The sequence below is a fragment of the Bubalus bubalis genome, chromosome 4 (assembly GCF_019923935.1).
Source record: "Bubalus bubalis isolate 160015118507 breed Murrah chromosome 4, NDDB_SH_1, whole genome shotgun sequence".
In the NCBI taxonomy this organism is placed as follows: domain Eukaryota; kingdom Metazoa; phylum Chordata; class Mammalia; order Artiodactyla; family Bovidae; genus Bubalus; species Bubalus bubalis.
In genome coordinates, this window is record NC_059160.1 from 9702080 (window position 1) to 9726202 (window position 24123).

The 24123-nt window shown below is 42.3% G+C and overlaps 2 protein-coding genes across 2 annotated transcripts in view; both read left to right on the forward strand.

Annotated features, from left to right (window-relative positions):
- The window catches only part of FAM227A (family with sequence similarity 227 member A), a 49314-nt gene extending 39595 nt beyond the window's left edge, over window positions 1-9719 (forward strand). Inside the window, exons 14-17 of the mRNA XM_006071325.3 lie at window positions 77-234; window positions 2336-2488; window positions 5545-5685; window positions 9290-9719. Coding sequence (XP_006071387.3) covers window positions 77-234; window positions 2336-2488; window positions 5545-5685; window positions 9290-9383 — 546 coding nt within the window. The 3' untranslated portion in view covers window positions 9384-9719. The remainder of the gene's footprint in view (window positions 1-76; window positions 235-2335; window positions 2489-5544; window positions 5686-9289) is intronic.
- Window positions 9720-18265: 8546 nt separating this feature from the next.
- The window catches only part of DMC1 (DNA meiotic recombinase 1), a 44391-nt gene continuing 38533 nt past the window's right edge, over window positions 18266-24123 (forward strand). The window contains exons 1-4 of the mRNA XM_006071328.4: window positions 18266-18397; window positions 20477-20560; window positions 21206-21250; window positions 22283-22429. Of these exons, the coding sequence (XP_006071390.2) occupies window positions 20510-20560; window positions 21206-21250; window positions 22283-22429 (243 nt within the window). The 5' untranslated portion in view covers window positions 18266-18397; window positions 20477-20509. The remainder of the gene's footprint in view (window positions 18398-20476; window positions 20561-21205; window positions 21251-22282; window positions 22430-24123) is intronic.

The window sequence follows — 24123 nt, forward strand, 5'->3', positions numbered from 1 at the left end:
CCTGGGATTCTCCAGGCAAGAACACTGGAGTGGGTTGCCATTTCCTTTATTGTACTCCTCTGTCTTTCCTACTCAGTCTTACCCTGCCTGCAAAAGCCCTCCGCTGACTCCAAACCTCTTCAACATTTATGGGAAGAGCCCTCTGATTGTGTACTTCCTCCTGAACTACTCCACCCTGCAGCAGCATGGCCAAGACGTGTTGATGGTCCGGAGAGAAAGAACCAAGACCACCTCATATCCTTTCCACCGTGGGTTAGACACACATCACTCCAGATCCCTGCTTCCCCTTCCAGAAGCAAGGGTGAAGAGAGACACATCCAACCCTTAGCACAGCACCTGACACATAGTAGGGACCGATCAAGGGTGACCATTGATACATGCCTATGGGTCAGAATCCTGCTCAATTTAATTCAAAACCTGCCTCATGCTGTGTGGGACCCTGGGCAAGTTAGATTTCCCTGTGTGTAAAATCTCTTCCTATCTACCATAAAGAATGGGCTACTTAGCGACTCTAACATACTTTGCAATTTACTAATGCCTCCCAGATGCTCACTGACCCCACAGTATATATTGATCAGGAATTTTGGTGTGTAGGTGTGTGTTTCTTCTAGCATCCTCCTCACACACACACACACCCCTCCTCAAGACCCATTAGCAAATTCCTGGCCCCATTGACATTTATCCTAAAGATATGGTCAAACCCCAGATCTTAAGAAAATGGGTGTGATACGTGTTGGCATCTGAGTCTTAGCAGTTTCCATAGAGGGTCAGAACATGGGATCAAATAGACCCGGATTCAGGAACCAACTCAACTGCTTACCAGCTGAGTGATCTTAGACAAGTTCCAGCTTCTCTCTGAGCCTCATTTTTTCACCTATAAAATGGGGATAACAGTACCTGCCTCATAGGGTTGTAATGTAGAGAAAGGTACAGCGCCTGGCAGGTAACAAGCGATTGAATGAATGTTACCTGTCAGCATAGTACTTTGTTATTTATAAAATGCTTTCCCTTATATCACCTCATTGTTCTGTAAGGACAGTGTAGTGTAGTAGAAGGAGCCTGGGTTGGGGATACCCAGCCCTGGATTTGAGTCCCAGTTCGGTAGCCCACTGGCTTCAAGATCTCATGTGCACACCTTCAACTCTAAGCTCAGTATCTTTATCAACTCATTCCTAAAATGAGGATAGTCACACCAAATCAATAGTGTTGTGACCAGGATTAAATGGCATAGAGCTGGTACTAAAAAAAGTAGTAACCATCATTATCATTAACAGCAACTGCTGCTGCTAAGTCGCTGCAGTGGTGTCCGACTCTGTGTGACCCCATAGACGGCAGCCCACCAGGCTCCGCCGTCCCTGGGATTCACCAGGCAAGAACACTGGAGTGGGTTGCCATTTCCTTCTCCAATGCATGAAAGTGAAAAGTGAAAGTGAAGTCGCTCAGTCGTGTCCGACTCTTAGCGACCCCATGGACTGCAGCCCACCAGGCTCCTCCATTCATGGGGTTTTCCAGGCAGGAGTACTGGAGTGGGGTGCCATTGCCTTCTCTGAGGTAGGTATTATTATCCCTATTTTATAGATATGGCAATGGAGGCACAGAGGGCGACATACATTGTCTGATGTCCCACAGCTCATGATGAGTGAAACTGAGATTCTGACCAGTTCAGAAAGGGTGGAAGGGAGGGGAAGGTAGAGAGAACTTTTCAACATATTAATACAAACATGAGATAGGGAATCAGAATTGACCCTGAAAGGAAAGGAAAGTTGGAATCCCTTTCTATTCACCACTTTGATAATAGGGTAAGAATTTTAGATGATAGTCTAAAATAAGAACTTCTAGGCCTTCCAGGAGCTTCCTAGGTGATGCAGTGGTAAAAAATAAATCTGCCTGCTTATGCATGAGATGCAAGAGATGTGGGTTCAATCCCTGGGTCAGGAAGATCCCCTGGAGAACGAAATGGCAACCTGCTCCAGTATTCTTGTCTGGGAAATCCCATGGACAGAGGAGCCTGGCGGGCTACAGTCCATGGGGTTGCAAAGGATCAGACACAGCTTACCGACTGAGCATAGCACACAGCCCTTCCATCAGCAGGAGGGGAGAAGGACTTTATTAAAGATGGGAGAGTGGCCGAACCATGGAGAGGTTAGGCTTTTTCTTTCCCAAGCAGGCCACAATCAAGGCCATGGAGGGTTTCCTGCTCAGGTTTCTAGAAGCGGGTCAGTTTTCCCACTTGGGCATCTCCCCTCCCTGCTCCCCATGCCCTGGACATATCCCACCAACAAAGCTGAGTCAATACCAGCTGATGGTGTGGGGTTTTCCTTGACATGAAAGCCACTGAGTCCACCCTGACCTACGCTGAGGTCATCAACCTGACACTAAGCAACATGAAGAAGCGGAGGGAAAACTTCCACCAGCTGAACTGGCTACACTGGAGTGAGTGGAATTATTTTGACGAGTACCTGAAGGAGCTGCAGGACAACTTCCTCAGGTATTTAAGGGGCCTTCAAGGGAAAGAGGCGTGGTTTCAGCATTTGTCTATTGCAGCATGTCACACTAATTTGTAACTGGGGTCCAGCCCTGTAACCCATGCATTCAGAATGTAAATTCCACAATAACAGAGACCAGGTCTTTTTTTTACAAGTTATTTTTTTTCTGACTACAAAAACATTTGTGCACAATGAAAACAAAGAACCTGGAAAAACACCTATAGGTACACACTCACATTGCCAATATTTTTCTATAAATTTATGCAGTCTTTTTTCCTGGGCACATATATCTGTATCTCCAGGGGTGCAATTGGTGAATCTGGAATAGGAAATTCTAGAGGACACATAAACTGGTTTCTTCAGCACATAAAAAGCAAGGAAAATAGAAAAGGAGGGAGGAGGAGCTGTTGTTGTTTAGAAGACACTGGAGAGATATATTAATCAAAACATTGTTTGGATCCTGACTTAAATCAACCAGTTGAGATAATTATCTCAATTACGAGATAACTGGGGAAATTTGAACATTGACCTGGTTTTAAGTGATATTAAGAAATTTCTTTTATTAGAGTGTTCTTTCTTAAAGATATTATAATAATTTTGTAGTTATTTTTTAAAGAGTTTTGTCCTAAAGAGATATATCATGAAGTATTTATGGCTGAAATGACACAGTGTCTAGGATTTGCCTTAAATTAAATCATTTGGCATGGGGACAGGGAAGCAAAGGAGATAATAGATGAATCAAGATTGACTTCATATTGATAACTTTTGAACCAAGATAATGGGTAAATGATGTTAATTATACAACTTTCTTTATATATGTTTAAATTTTTGAACAGTCTTTATTGTTATTCCATAACAGTAATGGAAGATGACAAATGCCCATGTGGAATATTAGTTGTAGGTGGGTTAGGACTCTTCAGGGATGTCAATTACCACTTGTTCCCCTAATGTGCCTCCCTTGTGGCTCAGTCAGTAAAGAATCTGCCTGCAATGTGGGAGACCTGGGTTCGATCCCTGGGTTGGGAAGATCCCCTGGAGGGAGAGCATGGCAACCCACTCTAGTATTCTCGCCTGGAGAATTCCCAAGGACAGAGGAGCCTGACGGGCTGCAGTCCACTGGGTTGCAGAGTCGTACGTGACTGAGTGACTAAGCACAGCATCTGTAATGTAGCATATCCGTTTGGAGCACTGGCATTGAAGGTGGACAGAAGCTGCAGGTACAGCTCTGTCTCACCCTCTCTATGAATTAGGTCCATCATTTAGCCCATGTGAGTCTTGGATACCCCATCTGTAAAACAAGGACACTACTAACAGAGGAGTTGTGTGGGTTAAAGGAGATGTCTAGGTTGGTACCTGGCTCACAGGAAGTGCTCAGCAAATGACGGCTCTTAGAGGTAATACAGGTGACCTCATTCCCTGAAAACTGCAGGATCCAAAGCAGCACCAGGTCTTGGAGTTGGAGAGTTTGCTACTGGGGAGGCCTAGAGCAGTGTTCCTTAGAAAAGGCAATCCAGGAGCTATCTTGCAGGGATCTCTGCTTTAGGTGGAGGAAGAACCTAGTTAGCACATGCTGTTGGTGCTGCAATGAAAGAGCAGGAGCAATTGCTGCTGCAGAACTTAGTTTCCTTGTGAGTCAGAGCCATGATCCTTAAACTTGTATGGGGGCCAAGCACCTGCAATTCAAAACACCCTTTGCAGAATTTTATGAAATGTTTCGACATATGATCCTGTCATACAAGCTAAAGATGCTCTTACTAGTGGAAAATAGGCACCTAAGACAGGTATTGGAGAAGAAAATGGCAACCCACTCCAGTATTCTTGCTTGGGAAGTTCCATGGACAGAGGAGTCTGACATGCTACAGTCTGTGGGATCGCAAAATTGTTGGACATGACTTAGCAACTCAACAACAAGACATGTTTAGGCTTCAAAATCCCAAGAAATGACAATATAGGAAATACTGCTCAGTTGTTCAGTCATGTCTGACTCTGTGACCCCATGGACTGTAGCCCACCAGGCTTCTCTGTCCATGGACTCTTCCAGGCAAGAATAGTGGAGTGGGTTGCCATTTCCTTTCTCCAGTAGAAAATACTATCAAGGATTTATGTCCAAGTTTTCCTGTTAGAAAATATCATCACAACAAAGACAAGTGCGGTTTGCTGCTTGTTTGTCTCTCCACTGCAAGCAGAAGCTGGCTTCAGAAGGTTAGGAAAAGAGGATGCCAAAAGTGAGAATGTTGTGTCAACATGATTTTTTTCTCTTGACTTGGGGAAAGACGTTGGAATAATCACCGGTTCAGGCCAAGGTCAACAGTAGTTTCTTACTACCAGTCTTTTTACATCTATTCCATAGCAGCAGAGACGTATATGACACATCTTAATTCATTTGAATATATTTTTATTGCTATTTTGACTACCTTGAATGTCCATAACTTGTTTCTTCATTGAACAGAGGTCTACTCACCTTTCAAAGGTCAGCTGGTATACTTCCCAATTCCATTGAGAACCTTCTCCTATCATAATAGAAGTAGCAGAAAGTGACATTTACTGAACACTTCCTGTATATTACTACCAGGCCCTGTGCTAATCGCTGGACCTATGGTAACTCAATTTATCCTCAACATTATACTCGGTTCTATTATTACCATGTTGAGATGAGTACACTAGCGAGGAGAGGTTAAGTAACTTGCTCAAGGACACACAGCAAACGGCAGAACCCCAAACTGAATTCCGCTTGCCTCAAGTTCATGCTTCAGCTTTCTCTCAGATGGTTGGTTTTCCTCACCTCTCTTGATAATTTGAGTACATTCCACTGAGTCAGGGACAATGTCTTATTTCTCTGTACCCCCCAGGGTTGTATGACTCCCAGCACAGAGCAGGAGCTTGGTGACTGAGTTGCTGTTGTGTGGCCAAATTTCTGCTTCAGTCAGTTGCTCTCGACAGATGTAATAAATGAATTTGTAAATATCTGCCACTTTTTCATGTGAAGATAGAGTAAAGAGTAAAAAGATAATGCTGACTCTTTAGTCTTTTTCCATGTGTCTTTGTGATTTCCCCACAGGGAGGTGAAGAATATTAATCAAAGAGAGAGAGACAAAAAAAAGGCAAACCATGTGTTCATCCAGGCTTCAACCTTCCTTGACGACACTCCTGAAAAGAAATCTAGAAGAAGATATCAGAGGGAGACTGAGTTTATTTTGAGGTTTGTTTGAACAAAGACCATAGGAAAAGTAGAAATGTGAACATTGTAGGAATTCTTAATACATGGAAAAATATATATATATAATACTTTTATATTATAAAAGTCCACTCACTTTTATATGTTAATCACTCAATTCTCACTTTATTTTTATTATTATTAGGGGTAACTGTAAGGGCTACCAATGACCTTGTACTTCCTCTATGCCAAATACTTGTACTTTATGAACTGTTTGAGTCAGAGCTCTTAGGTTGCAAGTACCACAAAACCAACTCAAACCTGCTTGAGTGGAAGGAAAATCTCATGGTTTTTGTAACTGGAAAGGCCACAGACAGACTGGCTGTAGGTACAATAGACCTGAGGGCTCAAAGATTTTTTCAGATTCTTTCCTTTTCTTTGTTTCTTAAAAAAATTTTTTTTATTTATTTACGTAGGCTTTACTGGGTCTTTGTTGCTGCACGTGGGCTTTCTCTAGCTGCAGTGAGCAGGGGCTACTCTTCATTGCAGTGCAAGGGCTTCTCACTGTGGTGGCTTCTTTTGTTGCAGAGCGTGGGCTCTAGGGCACATGGGATTCATTAGTTGCGGTGCTTGCAGGCTCTAGAGAGCAGGGGTGGGGGCGGCTCAGTAGTTGTGATAGACGTGGCTCGTGGCTCGTAGCTCTTGGGCTTAGTTGCCCTGAGGCATGTGAGATCTTCCTGGACCAGAGATCCAACGGGAGTCACGTATATTGGCAAGCAGATTCTTGTCCACTGGATCACCAAGGGAGTCGTCTCCCTTTCTTTTGTGACCCTCTGTTCCTGTGTGGGGGCTTGCTTTTCAAGCTACCTCTGCCCTTGAAAGAAAAGACCCTGATGCTGGGAAAGATTGAGGGCAGGAGGAGAAGAGGACGACAGAGGATGAGATGGTTGGATGGCATCACCGACTCAATGGACATGAGTTTGGGTAAATACGAGGAGTTGGTGATGAACAGGGAGGCCTGGCGTGCTGCGGTTCATGGGGTCGCAAAGAGTGAGACACAACTGAGCGACTGAACTGAGCTGCCCTTGAAAGAAAGAGCGCCAAGAACAGCCCCAAGCCTATGTCTTTATAGTGTATGACCTGAAAGAAAGAGAGACACCCTCTCCCAGCCTCCATAAACTAAGTAAGCCTCATAAAAGTCTCTGATGGTGATGCCAAAAGCTCAGTCTCTGAACACCAGTGCCGAATCGAACCTCAGAGACAGAGTTTTGGATGAAGTAGAAAAGAAGAGACTTATTGTTTTGCCAGGTGAAGTGGGGACACAGTAGGCTCCTGCCCTCGAAACTGTGTGTCCTAACCCAGGAGGATTTAATGAGTTTTATAGCAATTTCTCTTGAGTTTTCTTTGACCTATGTGTTGTTTAGAAGTATATTGTTTAATCTCCAAGTATTTGGGGATTTTCCAGCTCTCTCTCTCTGCTATTGATTTCCAGTTTGATTCCTTCTTGGTCTGAGAGCAGGCATAATGTGATTTATCTTTTTTTCAGATTTGTTTAGGTATATTTTTGGGGCCCAGAATTTGGTCTGTCTTGGTGAATGTTACATGTGAGCTTTCAGAGACTGTATAATCTGCTGTTTGGGGGTGATGTAGACTATAGATGTCAGTTACATCCAGTTGATTATTGGTATTGTTGAGCTCAAGTATGTCCTTACTGATTATCTGCCTGCTGGATCTGTCCATTTCCGATTAGAGGAGTGTTGAAGTCTCTGACTATGATAGTGGAGTCACCTATTTGTCCTTGTTTTCAAGCAGTTTTTCCCTTGTGTAGCTTGATGCTGCTTTGTTAGGAGCATACACATTAAGAATTGTTATGTCTTCTTGGAGAATTGACTGCTTTATCATTATATAATGTCCTTCTTTATCCCTGATAACTTTTTTTGCTTTTGAATCTGCTCTGTCTGAAATTAGTATAGTTACCCTTGCTCTCTTCTGATCAGTATTAGCATGGTGTATTTTTCTCCATTCATTTACTTTTAATCTATAGCCACATTCTCTTTTAAGGAGCGTTTCCAGAAGTCCCAAACAACATTTCCACTTCCATCTCACTGCTAGAACGTGAATGTATGGCTACAGCAATTTCTTTATTTTTAATAAATATTGTTTAAAAATATTTAAAATGTTCTTTTATTAAAATAAAAATGATTATGATTTTATAATATTAATGAGGTACAACTTAGCATAACATTTGCCCACTTTGCCAGTGCAGTTCAGTGATTTTAGTAAATTTACAGAGATTTGCAACAATTACTGCAATTTAGCTTTAGAACTTTTTCATCACCCTAGAAAGATCCCTCATGCCCATGTGTAGTCAATTTCTTTTAACTTCTCCCTTTTTAATAACCTCCTTGGAAATATCATATAACATTACCGATTTATTTCAAGGGCCAGATATTAGTCACATGGTGATGTTGGCTTCAAAGGAGACTGGGAAATGGGTTGTTTGTTTGTTTTTTAAATCTGGGTACATTACCATCTTAAACAAAAACTGGCTCCATTGCTAAAGTGAAAAGGGAGAGTGGATGATGAGTTGTTAAATAACCATCTCTACCACAGATAGATGTGTTATACTCTCCATTTCAGAGATAAAGAAACCAAAGCATAATGATTTGAGCAATTTAATGAAGGAAAACTTTCAACCTTCTAGTTGAAAGTTTTCCTTCAAACCGGGAAGGAAATTTTCCTTCCTTCCTTCACATTTTAAAAATAATAGTTTAGCTTGAGGCCCACCTGTTTGAACCACAGAATCCTGTAAATTCAATGGTGACTCATTAGCATTCTTTCTGATATCCAGATTAGATTCTCAGAAATACAAAAAGCCAACTAATCTAATTCACCAATGTTATTGTTATTCCCTCAGACAAGACTATCTTTCAATTACTTCTTTTTTTAAATTGAAGTGTAGTTGAATTACAATGTTGTGTTAATTTCTACTGTACAGAAAAGTGATTCAGTTATACATCAAAATAAATTCTTTTTTATATTCTTTCCACTACAGTTTATCTCAGGATATTGAATATAGTCCCCTGTGCTATACAGTAGGACTTTGTCATTTATTCATTTTATGTGTAATAGTTTATATCTGGTAATCCCAAACTCCCATTCTATCCCTCCCCCACCCTTTCAGTTTACAGCTTTTCACCCTTACTTCTTAATCCAGCTAACCCCTCAGTAACCCTTAAAACCCAGCTCAGACATCACCTCCAGGAAGTCTTCCCTGATTTACCCACTGGGGGTATTGTCCTGTGCTTTCCTGATCACATACCACAGAACATAGTATATTCTAGTCACAGATTTGCTTGTCCATAGATTGAGATTTGTCCTTGAGATCAGGAATACTGCCCTAGATGACTTTTTTTTTCCCTCCAGGGCCTAGCATCCAACGGATCCTCAGTCAATACTTAGAAGATGAATGAGGGAGTCATTGCCATGTGTTCAGCACTCTGCTTCAGTTATTTGCTATTTCCAGTATTTTGGCTGATTTGTAAACTTTTTCTGTCAATACTTATCAAGATTCTAGTGAAACCTTTGAAGAGATCACACTGAAGTTTTGAGCCAATTTTTGTTAATGTCTTTTTTGTTTCCCCCACAGGAAGGAAAAGGAAGAGAGGGATGGAGAATGGAAACAGAATTTGACTGACTCTTCCTTCTCACCATCAAGCACTGATGAAGTCTCTTCCCTGTAGGAACTTGGAAGCTACTACAAAATTTCTGACATTCCTGCTAGTAGGAGAACAAAAACAGGAGAAAAAGAAACTTGTGGCCAAAGACTGAGAAATAGAAATAAATATTCCCAGGATAGGGGAAAGATTCCACTATAGTTTTTCCTAGGTTGAGTGAAAAGCAGGAGAGGGGAGATTTTTCCTTAGGTCACTACATTTACTCATGCATTTACTCTCTTACCCATTATTTTACTTATATAGCTAACAATATTAAGTGGTAGCTCAGATGGTAAAGAATCCACCTGCAATGAGGGAGACCTGGGTTCTATCCCTGAGTCAGGAAGATCCCTTGGAGAAAGGAATGGCAAAGTACTCCAGTATTCTTGTCCAGAGAATTCCATGGACAGAGGAGCCTGGAGGGCTACAGTTCATGGGGTCGCAAAGAGACAGCTGAGCAACTAACACTTTCACTTTCTTTGTAATAATAATGGCTACCAGCTTACTGTTTATTCTGTGCCAAGCATTAAGCTAAACACAAGACAAACATGTACGTGTGTGTTCAGTTGCTAAGTCATGTCTTAATTCTTTGTGACCCCGTGAACTGCAGCCCTCCAGGCTCCGCTGTCCATAGGATTTTCCAGGCAAGATACTGGAGTGGGTTGCCATTCCCTTCTCCAGGGGATCTTCCCGACCCAGTCGGGAGCAGCAGAGGCAAAGACTCAGACGCAGCAACTAACATGGCAGGAGGTCAAGGAAGTATGTGAGGGGCTCTAGGAGACATGAGCCCGGAGAAGATTCCTGGACAAACCATGAAGGAATTTTCTAAGCAAAACCACTTTAGTATCTAACATCTTCACTTGAACTTGAGTGTGATTCTAGGTAACCCCCTTGGAGAATATTACCCAGGTAAAGGAATGGAAGAAGGGTAAAGGGGAAGAGCTCAAGGATTGGACCCAGAAAATTCAGAACTTTGTATCCCTGTTCTGCATCATAGTAGATTTATGACCTTAGGCCTAGTAGCTTTTGTGACTTGACTTTTCTGAATTTGTCTTCTTGAATGCAGAAAAGGAATGTCTGCCTAGGAAGGTAGTGTTGTGTTGGTTAAATGAGATAATTTATGCAAAGTTCCTGGCTTAGCATGTTTCACATGATAATTGCTACCAACTATTATTGTTTGTTATTATCATTACTGTTAAAAGGTATACTCTTCTCCTGAAACCAGGACATGTTGAACATGGAAGCCAGGACATGTTGAACATGGAAGCCAGGACATGTCTTTCAGGATAATCCTTTGTACAGCTTGGGTCCCAGATCATGCCTGCTTGGACCCCTTCCGGAAGTTACTGAGGACTCAACCATAGGCCTCTTGGCAGTTCAAGATGAGAAGATCTGTCTCTACTCTTTGTAAATATTAGAAGGGAAAATTGTGGTGAAGAATTCTTCACACCCTTTATAAAGGGGGGAGGGGATAAAGCGCCAAAGGGAACATTTAAGAAGCACTAGCTATAATATCTGGAGAAGGCAATGGCAACCCACTCCAGTACTCTTGCCTGGGAAATCCTATGGACAGAGGAGCCTGGTAGGGCTAGTCCACAGGGTCGTGAAGAGTTGGACCCGACTCAGCGAATTCACTTTCACTTTCCTGCACTGGAGAAGGAAATGGCAACCCACTCCAGTATTCTTGCCTGGAGAAGCCCAGGGACGGGGGAGCCTGGTGGGCTGCCGTCTATGGGGTCGCACAGAGTCAGACACGACTGAAGCAACTTAGCAGCAGCAGCAGGAGCAGCTATAATATCGGAGAAGGCAATGGCACCGCACTCCAGTACTCTTGCCTGGAAAATCCCATGGACGGAGGGCCTGGTGGGCTGTAGTCCATGGGATCGGGAAGAGTTGGACACGACTGAGTGACTTCACTTTCACTTTTCACTTTCATGCATTGGAGAAGGAAATGGCAACCCACTCCAGTGTTCTTTCCTGGAGAATCCCAGGGATGGCGGAGCCTGGCGGGCTGCCGTCTATGGGGTTGCACAGAGTCAGACATGACTGAAGCGACTTAGCAGCAGCTATAATATGGAATAAAGCAAATGAGTAATTGTGTGATACCCCCATTCTGTCATTCCTACAGCATGGAAGTAAGGAAAATCAGATGTTAAGCTAGAAGAAATGAAGTTAAAATCCTATGGTCCTGAGTTTGAATTGATTATGAATTAAGGATATATTTTATCTTTAGTTACTGTTAGTTGCTCAGACCAACTCTTTGTGACCTGATGGACTGTAACCTACCAGATCCCTCTGTTCATGGAATTCTCCAGGCAAGAATATTGGAGTGGGTAGCCATTCCCTTCTCCAGGGAATCTTCCTGATCCAGGGATGGAACCTGGGTATCCTGCACTGTAGGCAAATTCTTTACCACCTGAATCACCAGGGAAGCCCTATCTTTAAAAACAAACAAATAGTTGCCTAAGGAATGAGTATAGAAGTGGCTAAAGAGGGTAGAGGAGGAGAGGAGGAAGAAATTACAAAGGGGCCCAAGAAAACTTTTGGGGATGGTGGTTATGTTCACTGTCTTCATTGTGCTGAGGGATTCACAGACTTTAAATATGTTCAGTTTCTTGTATATCATTTATATCTCCTTAAAGCATTAAAAAAAAAAAAAACAACTAACTCTGTCTATTAAAATGACTTGGAAATGAAGACTAACCCAGTAGTGATGAACTAGACTGTGGTTTTGAAATACTATTTGCACTAAAAGGATACAGGGATCCTTGAAGAATTGTCTTGTTCCCGGTCTAGGGCAGGAAAAACATGAAATGAACTTGGAACATCACCATACTAGATAGCAAGGAAGCTACCAAAGATGAGAGTCCTGTTAGAAAGCCTCGATAGCCAACTTAGAATCCCATTGGCTAAAGATAAGACCATCTGAGTTTAATAATAATAGTCATGGACTGAAGCATGTCAAACATGTTTTCACCCACATATTCATATCATTACTTAAAAAAAATAATTGGTCACTGTTGAAAGATGCTAGGGGACCAGTTTGTTATTTTGAAAACTAGCAAATAAAGGAAACAAATCAGTATTTATCATGCCATTCCCATATGAACTGTCAGTTTCAGTTTCAGTTCAGTCCCTCAGCCTTGTCGGACTCTGCGACCCCATGGACTGCAGCACGCCAAGGCTCCCTGTCCATCACCAACTCCCGGAGCTTGCTCAAACTCATGTCCATCAAGTCGGTGATGCCATCCAACCATCTCATCCTCTGTCATCCCCTTCTCCTCCTGCCTTCAATCTTTTCCAGCATCAGGGGCTTTTCCAATGAGTCAGTTCTTCACATCAGGTGGCCAAAATATTGGAATTTCAGCTTCAGCATCAGTCCTTCCAATGAATTTCAGGGTTAATTTCCTTTAGGATTGACTGGTTTGATCTCCTTGCTGTCTAAGGAACTCTCAGGAGTCTTCTCCAGCACCGCAGTTTGAAAGCATTAATTCTTTGGCACTCTGCCTTCATTGTAGTCCAACTCTCACATTGATACATGACTACTGGAAAAACCATAGCTTTGACTATACCGATCTTTGTCAGCAAAGTGATGTCTCTGCTTTTAATATGCTGTCTAGGTTTGTCAGGGATTTCCAGGTGAGGTGGTGCTAGTGGTAAAGAACCCACTTGCCAATGCAGGAAACATAAGAGACATAGGTTCGATTCCTGGGTCAAGAAGATCCCCTGGAGAAGGGCATGACAACCCACTCCAGTATTCTTGCCCGGAGAATCCCATGGACAGAGGAGCCTGGTGGGCTACAGTCCATGGGATTGCAAAGAGTCAGACATGACTGAAGTGACTTCGCATGCACGCACGCTAGGTTTGTCATACCTTTTCTTCCAAGGAGCAAGCATCTTTTTAATTTCATGGTTGTAGTTACTGTCCATAGTGATTTTGGAGTCCAAGAAAATAAAATCTGCCAGTGTTTCCATTTTTTCCCATTAGTTAAGTTCTCATTAGTTATCTCTTTTATACATAGTAGTGTATATATGCCAATCCCAATCTCCCAGTTCATCCCACCCATCCCCTTCCCCTCCTGGTATCCATACGTCCATTCTCTACATCTGTGTCTCTGTTTTGACAATTGGTTATTTGAATGCTGTCTGGATATTTGATATTAAAAATTAGTATTTTGGTGGTGTGATAATGGTGTTATGGATATGCATTTAATTTACAGATGAAATAATATGACATATAGAATTTCCTTAAAAAAACCATATGAAAGGGAGGAAGTGGACAGAAGTATAAGTGAAACAAGGCTGGTCATATGTTGAAAATTGTTGAAGCTGAGTGATGGGGATGTAACATTTTACTTAAAAACAGTAAAGGCATTGCTGGGGACTTGTACTTTTAAATGTATTTTTACAGGTTATTTTGTCTTCTCTCATGAAGTAGATGTGAATGAAGTAAAATTTTCCCCATTTTCAAACTGAGGACTTTCTTGGTTGAAACCACCATTACCCCTGGCTTGGACTTTTACAGTATTCTCTGAAGTATTCTCTTTGCCCTCTCCCCTAACTCCATTTTTCACATAGCAGCCCAAATACTTCAAGTATATTAACCCACTAATTCTCATACCAACTCAAGACTAATACTATTCTTGGTTTTCAGATGAGGGAAAAAAAGCACAAAGATGTTTAAATAAATTTTCCCCAAGACCAGATATCTTATAGATGACTGGACTGGACTGTAATTTGGGCCTAGTTGCCATGCCTGTTTGTGCTTATATCATACTTCTCTAAATGGAAAATTGAATCACATATATCAATATACAAGTCAGCCATATACTCATTTAGCATATTGGCTGAGAGCCTGAACACAGGAGCCAGACAGTAAGCCTTGGGCAAGTTACTTAACCTTGTGATACCTCAGTTCCATCATCTGTAAATAGAGATAACAATAGTTCCTACCTCATGCTATCTATGTATGATGTGGATATGTTCATCTGTGGAAAGCAGTTAAGTGATATGTTAGCTATCAACAAATGCTACCTTTGTTTTCGGAGAGTTCCTTTTTTCCTAGTATCTTTCACTCCAGCAAAACAATTTGCAGCTCCCTAAATAAGCCTCTGTGTTCCCTGTGCCCTTACCCCTGCCCAGCTGGAAAATCCCTTATTATTTCAGTCCCAAATAAAGGGTCACCACCTCTATGAGGATCTTCCATGGAGAGGTCTACATGGCTCCCATCTGTATCTAAAATCCCTCTCACCTCACCCTGTTTGTCATTATCTCTTTCTATATCTATCTTCCCTACTAGACTCATTTCTCCTTGAGAGCAAAGACCTGTCTTTATCTTCATATCCAGCAGAGAGCTGGGTCCAAGCTGTGTTTAATAAATGTTAGTTAAATAAATGGTCACAAGCATGCCTCTCTGGGCAGCTGTGTGCCACAGTTGGAAGCTTTTCAAATTTGGAGAGAAATCTAAATAAATGAGAAAGCCTCAAATGACTGATATGTATGTATGTGTATATTTGCTACTGTAATTGCCTATAAACTTATCTATAACCCACACTAGAGTTTTTATTTTGTTTATTATTGAATCTCTGGCACCCAGCACCTAGCACAGTGTCTGACAAATAGTGTGTGTGTGTGTGCACGCGTGTGCATGCGCTTAGTTGCTCAGTAGTGTCCAACTCTTTGCGACCACATGAACTGTAGCCCACCAGGCTCCTCTGTCCATGGGATTTCCCAGGCAAGAATACTGCAGTGGGTTGCATTTCCTTCTCCAGGGGATCTTCCCAACCCAGGGATCGAATCCACATCTCTTGCATTGGCAGGCGGATTCTCTACTGCTGAGCCACCTGCGAAGCCCTTGTCAAATAGTAGGGATTCAATAAACATTTTTTAAAATAAATGCTAATTTAAAAGGAGATATACCCAATGACATTCTCTTTTTGTAATGACTCTTCATTCTTTAGTTCTCTACTAAAACATTTTTCAAATTTGAGCTCTTGAAACCAAGAATACACACATCTAGAGGCACCAGTTTGGAGAAACTTAACCGTACATGGTGGAATTATATAACTTTATTTGATTATAAGGTGGTTGTCCACAGAGGGGCAGTACAGTGTAATGGTTTAAAATTCAGGTTGCCCTGTAATTCCACTTTTTGTTCTGTTTCTTAGAGTATCATAAAATGACACAAATTTTTAAAATTTTATGGAGAGCTCCCGGACTTGCTAAACTTATTTGAGAAACTGGAAAAGCTAATTGACACAATTACTGTTTGGTTACTAATTGACACAAAGCCTTGGTTTGCCATGCTTTGTATCTAGGATAGGAAAGTAGCATTCTGCCATGAAGGATTTAGTAATTCTTATAAGTTTTTTATGGCTTCTAAGTTTTATGTCATACTTAAAAAGACTTTTCTTACTCTGAGATAGTAACATTTTGTCTCATGCTTTCTTCTAGCACTTTTATTTTTCAGACTTAATTTCTTGATCCATTTGGAATTTATTTTAGTATAAGGCATGAAATATGGTTCCAATTTTATTTTTCTTCCAGATGACTACCTAGTTTGTTCCAACACCATTCACTGAATTCATTTCCTCACAAATTTGAAATACCACCTTCATTATATTCAGAATTTTTGTAAGATATTAAAGACTAGTCTTTTTTTGTTTGTTTTTTTCTTGTCCTGATTTGAGTGAAAAGATTTTCAAGTGTACTTTTTAACCACCCCAGGGTTTTGGATTTTTTAAAAATAATTTTTTAGTTGTATATAGCCATCAATATCCTATTCAAACAAGATTTTTATACTCACTTCACCAATTTGTCATTACCAAGTTCATTTTAGTTTCTTTAAGTGTACTGCACACAACCTTCAAATATTATGAACATTTCTCTCTCCCAGCTGTCACTACACTAAACTACATATGTTATATTTCCCTAAATGATCTTGCTGTGCTCTTTGCAGCTCTTCTGTACAGTTGATGTCTCCATCTAACAAGTTGCTCAAAAGTTACTATAATTATTTTAGGTGAGGCCCAAGGTGAAAGCCTATTATGACCATCCAGTTCATCTAAAAAATGGGCATTAGTTTCCATTTAACCTGAACAGGTTATGTTTCTGGAAAATAACAGATTTTGAAGAACTATGGCAGTCATTTGTTGGCACTTTAAACAGACCACCTGGGTCGGAGCAGGGGTCGGGGGAGGGGGGGGTGGGTAGTCCTACAAAATGCCAACTGCTATTGTGGAATTTTTTTGCTATTTATTCCAGCAAAGAATGATTCAGACACTGAAGAAAAAGGGTCACCCTGTACTAGGTCTTGAACCCAAAGAACTATTTGTACAGATACTCATCCAAGACACATCACAGCCTCTACCTCAACAGATGCTCTTTGAAATGTTTCATGACTCCTCAACGGTCAGTCTCCATTTAAGGGGAGGAGTATGATGCTGCCAGAGACAGCTTTGCTGGCATGAAGGCTGGCCTAAAATTTCTGTTTAAAAGCTGGACCAAAATATGTTTGGCTTCTGTTGGCTACTTAAAATTTCAAGTTAAGAGGAAGAAATATTACTCTCCATCCTGAATGGGCCTTGGGTGCCTCACTCACAGACTAGAGTGGTAAATGATGAGAGTCACAGAGAAAGAGAAATTAGGAACACTGACTGAGGTATTAGGTACAGATTATGAAGCCAGATATGAAAAACTTGGAGTGAAAAGAAAAGCCTTGAGTAGGGAGAACCACACACCCCCGCCCCCGCCATATTCGACCTCCTAACCCGAGTATCCTGATTAAGTATTCTGCACGTCACCTGTCACCACGTCAGTCACCGCTGCTTAGCACCCTTCCCCTGCCTCACAGTCTTCCACCTCCTGACCCCTTTCCAGTGGCCTCTCTTCATCTCAGAACACGGCCACACCTTAAGGGCCTTCTCTCTCACTGCAGCTTGTTTTCACCTCAGCGCCCACCTCAGTTCAGTTCAGTTCAGTTAAGTCGCTCAGTCGTGTCCGACTCTTTGCGACCCCATGAATCGCAGCACGCCAGGCCTCCCTGTCCATCACCAACTCCCGGAGTTCACCCAAACCCATGTCCATCGAGTCGGTGATGCCATCCAGCCATCTCATCCTCTGTCGCCCCCTTCTCCTCCTGCCCCCAATCCCTCCTAGCATCAGAGTCTTTTCCAGTGAGTCAACTCTTCGCATGAGGTGGCCAAAGTACTGGAGTTTCAGCTTTAGCATCAGTCCTTCCAATAAACACCCAGGACTGATCTCCTTAAGAACGGAGTGGTTGGATCTCCTTGCAGTCCAAGGGACTCTCAACACCATAGTTCAACAGCATCAATTCTTCGGCGCTCAGCTTTCTTCACAGTCTAACTCTCACATCCATACATGACCACCGGAAAAACCATAGCCTCGACTATGTTGGCAAAGTAATGTCTCTGCTTTTGAATATGCTGTCTAGATTGGTCATAACTTTCCTTCCAAGGAGTAAGCGTCTTTTAATTTCATGGCTGCAATCACCATCTGCAGTGATTTTGGAGCCCCCAAAAATAAAGTCTGCCACTGTTTCCTCATCTATTTCCCATGAATACCCCCTAATTTCGATGCATCGCCTCAGGGCCGCCTTTCAGAGTCCGTTCCTGACCTCAGCATCTCCCTCCGCTCTAGAGACGCCCCAGCCTCCGCTCCACCAAAGCGCCTCTCCTCTGCGCACTCTCTGCACCTCAGTGTCGCTCCCTCACCGCAGCGCGACACCCACACAGGTTCTTTCGCGGCTCCTGGAGGATTTCCCTCGAGACCCTCCCACGGCCCGGCACCTCTGATCTTCTCCAAGTCTAGGGCCCCGCCTCTCAATCTTCGCCCCGCCCCGTCCTGGCCCCGCCCACTCCAGGCGCGAGCCCAGACTAGCAGTTTGGCGCCAAACCTATTGGTCTGCGACGTGTTGGACGCGTGTCTCAGCGTTCTGGTTCGGAATCAGAATCCCTGAGGGACTAGAAAGCCCCGGCCGGGGGCGGGATTCGAATACCTTGAGAACCCGGGGGAGACTGTGGGTACGAGTGGTGTTTATGGCAATAGGGGAAGGCGGGTGAAGAATGTGAGGGGAAGTGGGGGCTTCCTTTCTGAGGCCGTGCTCGACGGTCGTTGCTGGGCCCAGGCTGGTGGCTTTGTGCTTTTCGACTCCCATCCCCACCCTGTCGAGTGCTCTTGAGGGATTTCCAGAAGCCTTATTTTAAACCAAGTCGGACCTAAGTCTTGAAGAGGCCTCCTCGGGCCCCTTATGAGGGAATCCGGTGTCAGGAAAATGGCCGGGGGGCGGGGAGGCGGGGAGGGTGACTTGGACCGCGCTCGCCACGGTAAGGGACCGCTTCTGGCGCCTTAAGCCAAGGTGTTTGGGAGCCCTACTTTAGATCCAACTGTTCATTCCATCAACTGCTATCTGAGAAAGATGGAGAACAATCTTTTTATTAAGAAAGAAAGAACAGTCACAGAATTTGGGGTTATCATGTATATGATTAGCTGTCTTGAGTGAGGGACCGCATTCCAGAAGATTCCGTTTACATTGTCTCCTCGTTTGCCTCGAATACTTTCTTGTACTAGGTGATAACGACCCTACTTCTGCCTCCGAAGTTTGTTCCCTACTGAGCTGGGCCCCAACTTAGTTTGGTGTTCAGTGAGGAGATGAAATAGAGCAAAACTGATTATTTGGACCACATTTTCTAACGAACACAGTCATGCCTTGTAGATTCCTGACTTAGAACAAAGGCTTTATCTGCTTATTGGCCCTAATATTTTATCATTAAAATACTAGATTATTGTTGTTTAGTTGCTAAGTCATGTCGGACTCTTTTGTGTCTCTATGGACTATCCACCATAATTTTAAACCTTAAAATCATGAAGCTAGTTAATATTATAAAATGAAATACATCTAATGTTTTATGAAACAAAAAAAATATGTTACAAGAGAGCTCCTCATCATTCCAAAGCAGAAGGGAGTCCTCGTACATGAGAAAAATAATATCTTTTTATTGAGAATAGACTTAAGTTCTAGGTGCCAGGGAGGATGCAAAGAAGACTTAAGGTCAAAGTTCTTAGACTGTTAACAAATATGGAAGTTTAATATCAATATTTAATTCTAAGATTCTACTTCTAAATAACCTTCCAAGACAACGAAAAAGATATTGTTATTCATGATTAACTGTGCTATAGGAAATCAAAAGATGATACTGTATCAAAAGATACAGTGTGGCCATTTTTGAGGAAATAAATTAAACTAGTCCCCTCACCCACTGGGGAAGGAAATGGCAACCCACTCCAGTGTTCTTGCCTGGAGAATCCCAGGGACGGGGAAGCCTGGTGGGCTGCTGTCTACGGGGTCGCACAGAGTCAGACACGACTGAAGCGACTTAGCAGTAGCAGCAGCAGCAGTCCCGTCACCCACACATACCACACCAGAAAAAAGAAATAATGCCACAGGCTTAGGAGAAATAAGATAGGCCAGCCTAGTTATGGAGAAGGCAGTGGCACCCCACTCTGGTACTCGTGCCTGGAAAATCCCATGGATGGAAGAGCCTGGTAGGCTGCAGTCCATGGGGTCCCTATGAGTTGGACACGACTGAGCAATTTCACTTTCACTTTTCAGTTTCATGCATTGGAGAAGGAAATGGCAACCCACTCCAGTGTTCTTGCCTGGAGAATCCCAGGGATGGGGAGCCTGGTGGGCTGCCGTCTATGGGGTTGCACAGAGTCGGACACGACTGAAGCGACTTAGCAGCAGCAGCAGCAGCCTAGTTATTCCAAACTATTTTTTCTTGAAAAAAAAAAAAAGGTGTATGGCTGCTCTGGGTCTTCCTATTTGCTGTTCTTCTCCAGTTGTGGGCAGCAGGGGCTATTCTAGTTGCTGTGGGCAAGCTTCTCATTTCAGTGGTTTCTTTTGTGTGAAGCCGGGCCCTGGGCGCACGGGCTTTAGTATTGTGGTGCTTGGGCTCAGTAGTTGTGGCTCATGGGGCTCTAATATTTGTCTAATTATCTTTCTGGTCCTTGATGACTGAAATGAAATAAAAAATTCTATGGGTAAAGGATTTTGTACTATATGATCTGTGACAACTTATTAATATTTCTTGTTTTTCCAGAATTGATTATTTTTCTGCTGTTCACCCTTCAATATGAAGGAGGATCAAGTTGTGCTGGAAGAACTGGGATTCCAAGATGAAGACGTATGCCTAGAACGTTGAAAGATACATAGATATTCATTCATTCTACAAAAATGGAGTTCCTTCTCTGTTAACTACTACTTTTAGAAACTTAACTACTATTTTTATTTATTAGAAATAAAACAGTTCTGGAGAGAGGCACTATTACAAATATGTGACAACTTGTTTGGCAAGGGGAGCTAAGATTAGCTACTTAGCAGCTGGCATGAAAGTATTTTAATAATTTAACAATTGGTATGGCCATATTGGTACCAAATAGCAGAGGAAGGAGTTCAAGGTCTGGTATAGAAGACTGAGAAAACATATTTAAAAATAGCTTGTGTTGTTCCACTCTTTTGGATTAAGGTCTTAAAAAGTTTGGAGAGACTGTTGGAATTCCCCGGTGGGTCAGTGGTTAGGAGCCTGTGCTTCCACTGCAGGGGGCTGAGTACCATATTGGGCTTCCTAGTGCTTTCAGTGTTGGCACTGCTTTTAAGTATGCAACAATATGTTTGAAAAAGTATTATTGATCCTACCTCAATTTGTCTAGAGAAGCGGAATTTGAGGCGTTTTGAAGTGACTCATAATGCTGAATTAAGTCTTTAAAATATGTGAAACAGTTGGATATGAAGAATGAACACTCTTTTTTTTCTGTTCCATCTCCTTTAGGAATCTTTGTTTCAAGACATTGACCTGTTACAAAAACATGGAATTGTAAGTATTTTTTCAAGACTCTGTGAAATTGTCCCTTTGAGAGTTTCTGAGCCTTGACTCTATTGGCATTTGGGACCAGGCAATTCTTTCTTGTTGAGGTGGCTGTCCTGCGCATTGTAGGGTGTTTAGTAGCATCCCTGATTCCTAACCACTTACTCTATGTCAGCAGCAACCCTCGGGTTGTGACAATCAAAAATTTCTTCAGATATTTTTAGGTGTCCCCAGGGGGCAAAATTGCCCACAGTTGAGAACCGCTGGTCCAACGGGAGGCATTCAGAGCTATCTACTGAAAATTTACTTTCTGTGTCATGTGATTAGAGTAAATACAGTTCAGTTCAGTTCAGTCGCTCAGTCATGTCCGACTCTTTGCGACCCCATGAACTGCAGCACGTCAGGCCTCCCTGTCCATCACCAACTCCCAGAGTTCACGCAAACTCATGTCCATCGAGTCGGTGATGACAGAAATCCAGACTTTAAGTAACAAGCTAGATGAATTTCAGTAGCAATCAGTTGACAGTAAAACTTCTCTGACACTACCCTTTGAAGTCCTCACATTTACTCTCTTTCAGTTGAATTTAGAAAGTTGGAGCAAGAGAAAATGCTGGTTTTTTGGTTATGTAGTTATTTGCATTCTCCAAGGGTAAAGAAAAAAATCTTAAAAGATTTTTAAAGAACATACTGGTAATGAAGTTCTGTAGAAAGAAGGAGCTGAACTGAGGGGGTGAATGTGTGATAAATTTGTTAGCTTTTCTACCAACAGACTCTTCTTTTGAATTCCTTGTTACATTGCCATGGTCTCACTAACATTCTTGGGAAATCAGGGCACAGCCAGAACATTTGGCAGCATGCTGGGTATGTTCTACTCAGATATTTCCAGAACATTTGGCTACATGGTGGGTGGGTTCCACCTGGCTGCCTGTGTAAAATTGGCATCATAATGGAAGTAGATGGACATGAAAGCACATGACATAGTAGGGGAGCCTTTCAGGCTGGCATTTTCTCAATCTGCTGCACCCATTCTTTTACTTACAGAATGTGGCTGACATTAAGAAACTGAAGTCAGTAGGCATCTGTACCATCAAAGGGATACAGATGACAACAAGAAGAGCCCTGTGCAATGTCAAAGGACTCTCAGAAGCGAAAGTGGACAAGATTAAAGAAGCAGCCAACAAGCTTATTGTAAGCAAAATCCATTCTTTGTTGTTTTAGCTTAAATGGGCTCTGGGAATCTTTGTAGCCTTTTTCATTATGTACACTAGAAACTATTGTGAGAACTGTGAGTTCCTGTGCATCACCATACATTATATGCCCCATGTTAACTTTTCATCATGTAAGTTTCAAAGCAATAATTTCTGAAAAAAAATGAGACAGAGGTTAAGAGACCAGGAAAACTATTAAGGCAATCATTTTTTACAAAACCTTTTATTTTTGTCTCCTTTTATATCACTTTTCCCTTTTCTGTGCCTCTGCCTTTCCTTCTTTTCTTTTTCTTTTTTTGTCCAGGATGTGCTGCTTGCAAGATCTTAGTTCCATGACCTGGGATCAAACCCAGGCTCCCAGCAGTGAGAGTACCAAATCCCAACCACTGAACTACCAGGGACTCCCTCCTTTTCATATTTTTTTACCTTCTTCCTCCTTATTTTTTTGTATTATCTCCTCAAACATTGTATATATGGCTGTTGTGAAGCACTCAGCACCAAAGAAATTGCTCTCTGCTGGTATAGGCATTTGATAAGAGAACATTGCATTTGAAAAAGACCAACAGTGGCTGGGTCTCCATTTGTGCAGTTGAGATAGATGTGACCAAGAATGTGCTCATTGAGGCACCTGAGCATAAAGCTAAGTGAAACCTGTACTTTGTACCTGGGCCCATAGACCATAAGAGACCTATGCCGCCGATGGCTCCAAGCAGAAGCACATGCCTTTGACCCAAGTTTTTGTGTAGCACTTTTGGGGGCCACTGGAGGCAGCACCTCTGGGAATAAGAATGTGCAGAAAGGCCAAAGCCTCTCTTTGCAGAAGAGCAGGCTTCTCCTTTTCTACATGTGTATAAGAGAGTCTCATTCTCACCAAGTCCTAGAAACTCTCTTCACCAACAGGTACCTGTTTCCTTCCAGATGCAAGTGTCAGTGTGGTCCTGAACTTGGAGAGGACACAACTGAACTGGTCTGAACACAACTCAGTTGCTCTATGTTCTGAGTACTCTTGGGCTGTATACCCACAAGGCAGTTCTGTAACTGCCAGGGTGTCTAATGAAGCCCTAGTGCAGTACCCAGGGTTTGGGATTTAAACTTCTCCTTTATAGCTCAAAGCATTAGTCTTCTTTCCTTTGGAAAGTAGTTCTGTTACCAAAGAGAAGAATCTTTCTCCTTCTCGTGTACCCACTAATGCACCAACAGTCTAATCCTCTCTTAACTGAAACTGTTTTTTCTTAGAGAAAGAGATTGAGATATAGAGGGAGAGACGAAACAGAAAGTTAATTTCATAGTACAGTGGTATGTATCAGAATTATCTGGAGTGGCTAATAAAGAACACAGAGGGCCAGCCTCATTGAATGAAATCAACTGAATCACTTAGTAAAGTACGAGTCTGCTTTATGCCATAAATGTATCTCATTTAACCTTTACAGCTTCCCTATGAGAGAGATACTATTAGTATCCCATTTGACCCAAAAGAGGAAGCCAAAGTACAGCATGATTAAGTAGTTTACCACACATTACACAACTAATAAGTGTTAGAGACGTAGTTTGAACCTTGGTAAGGTGACTCAAGAGCCTGTGTTCTTAACCATGATCTTGTGCTGCCTTCAAAGACAAATGAACTGTAGCTTATAGCAAATGATGACCAAGAATCAAGTGCCGGGGTCCAGCCCC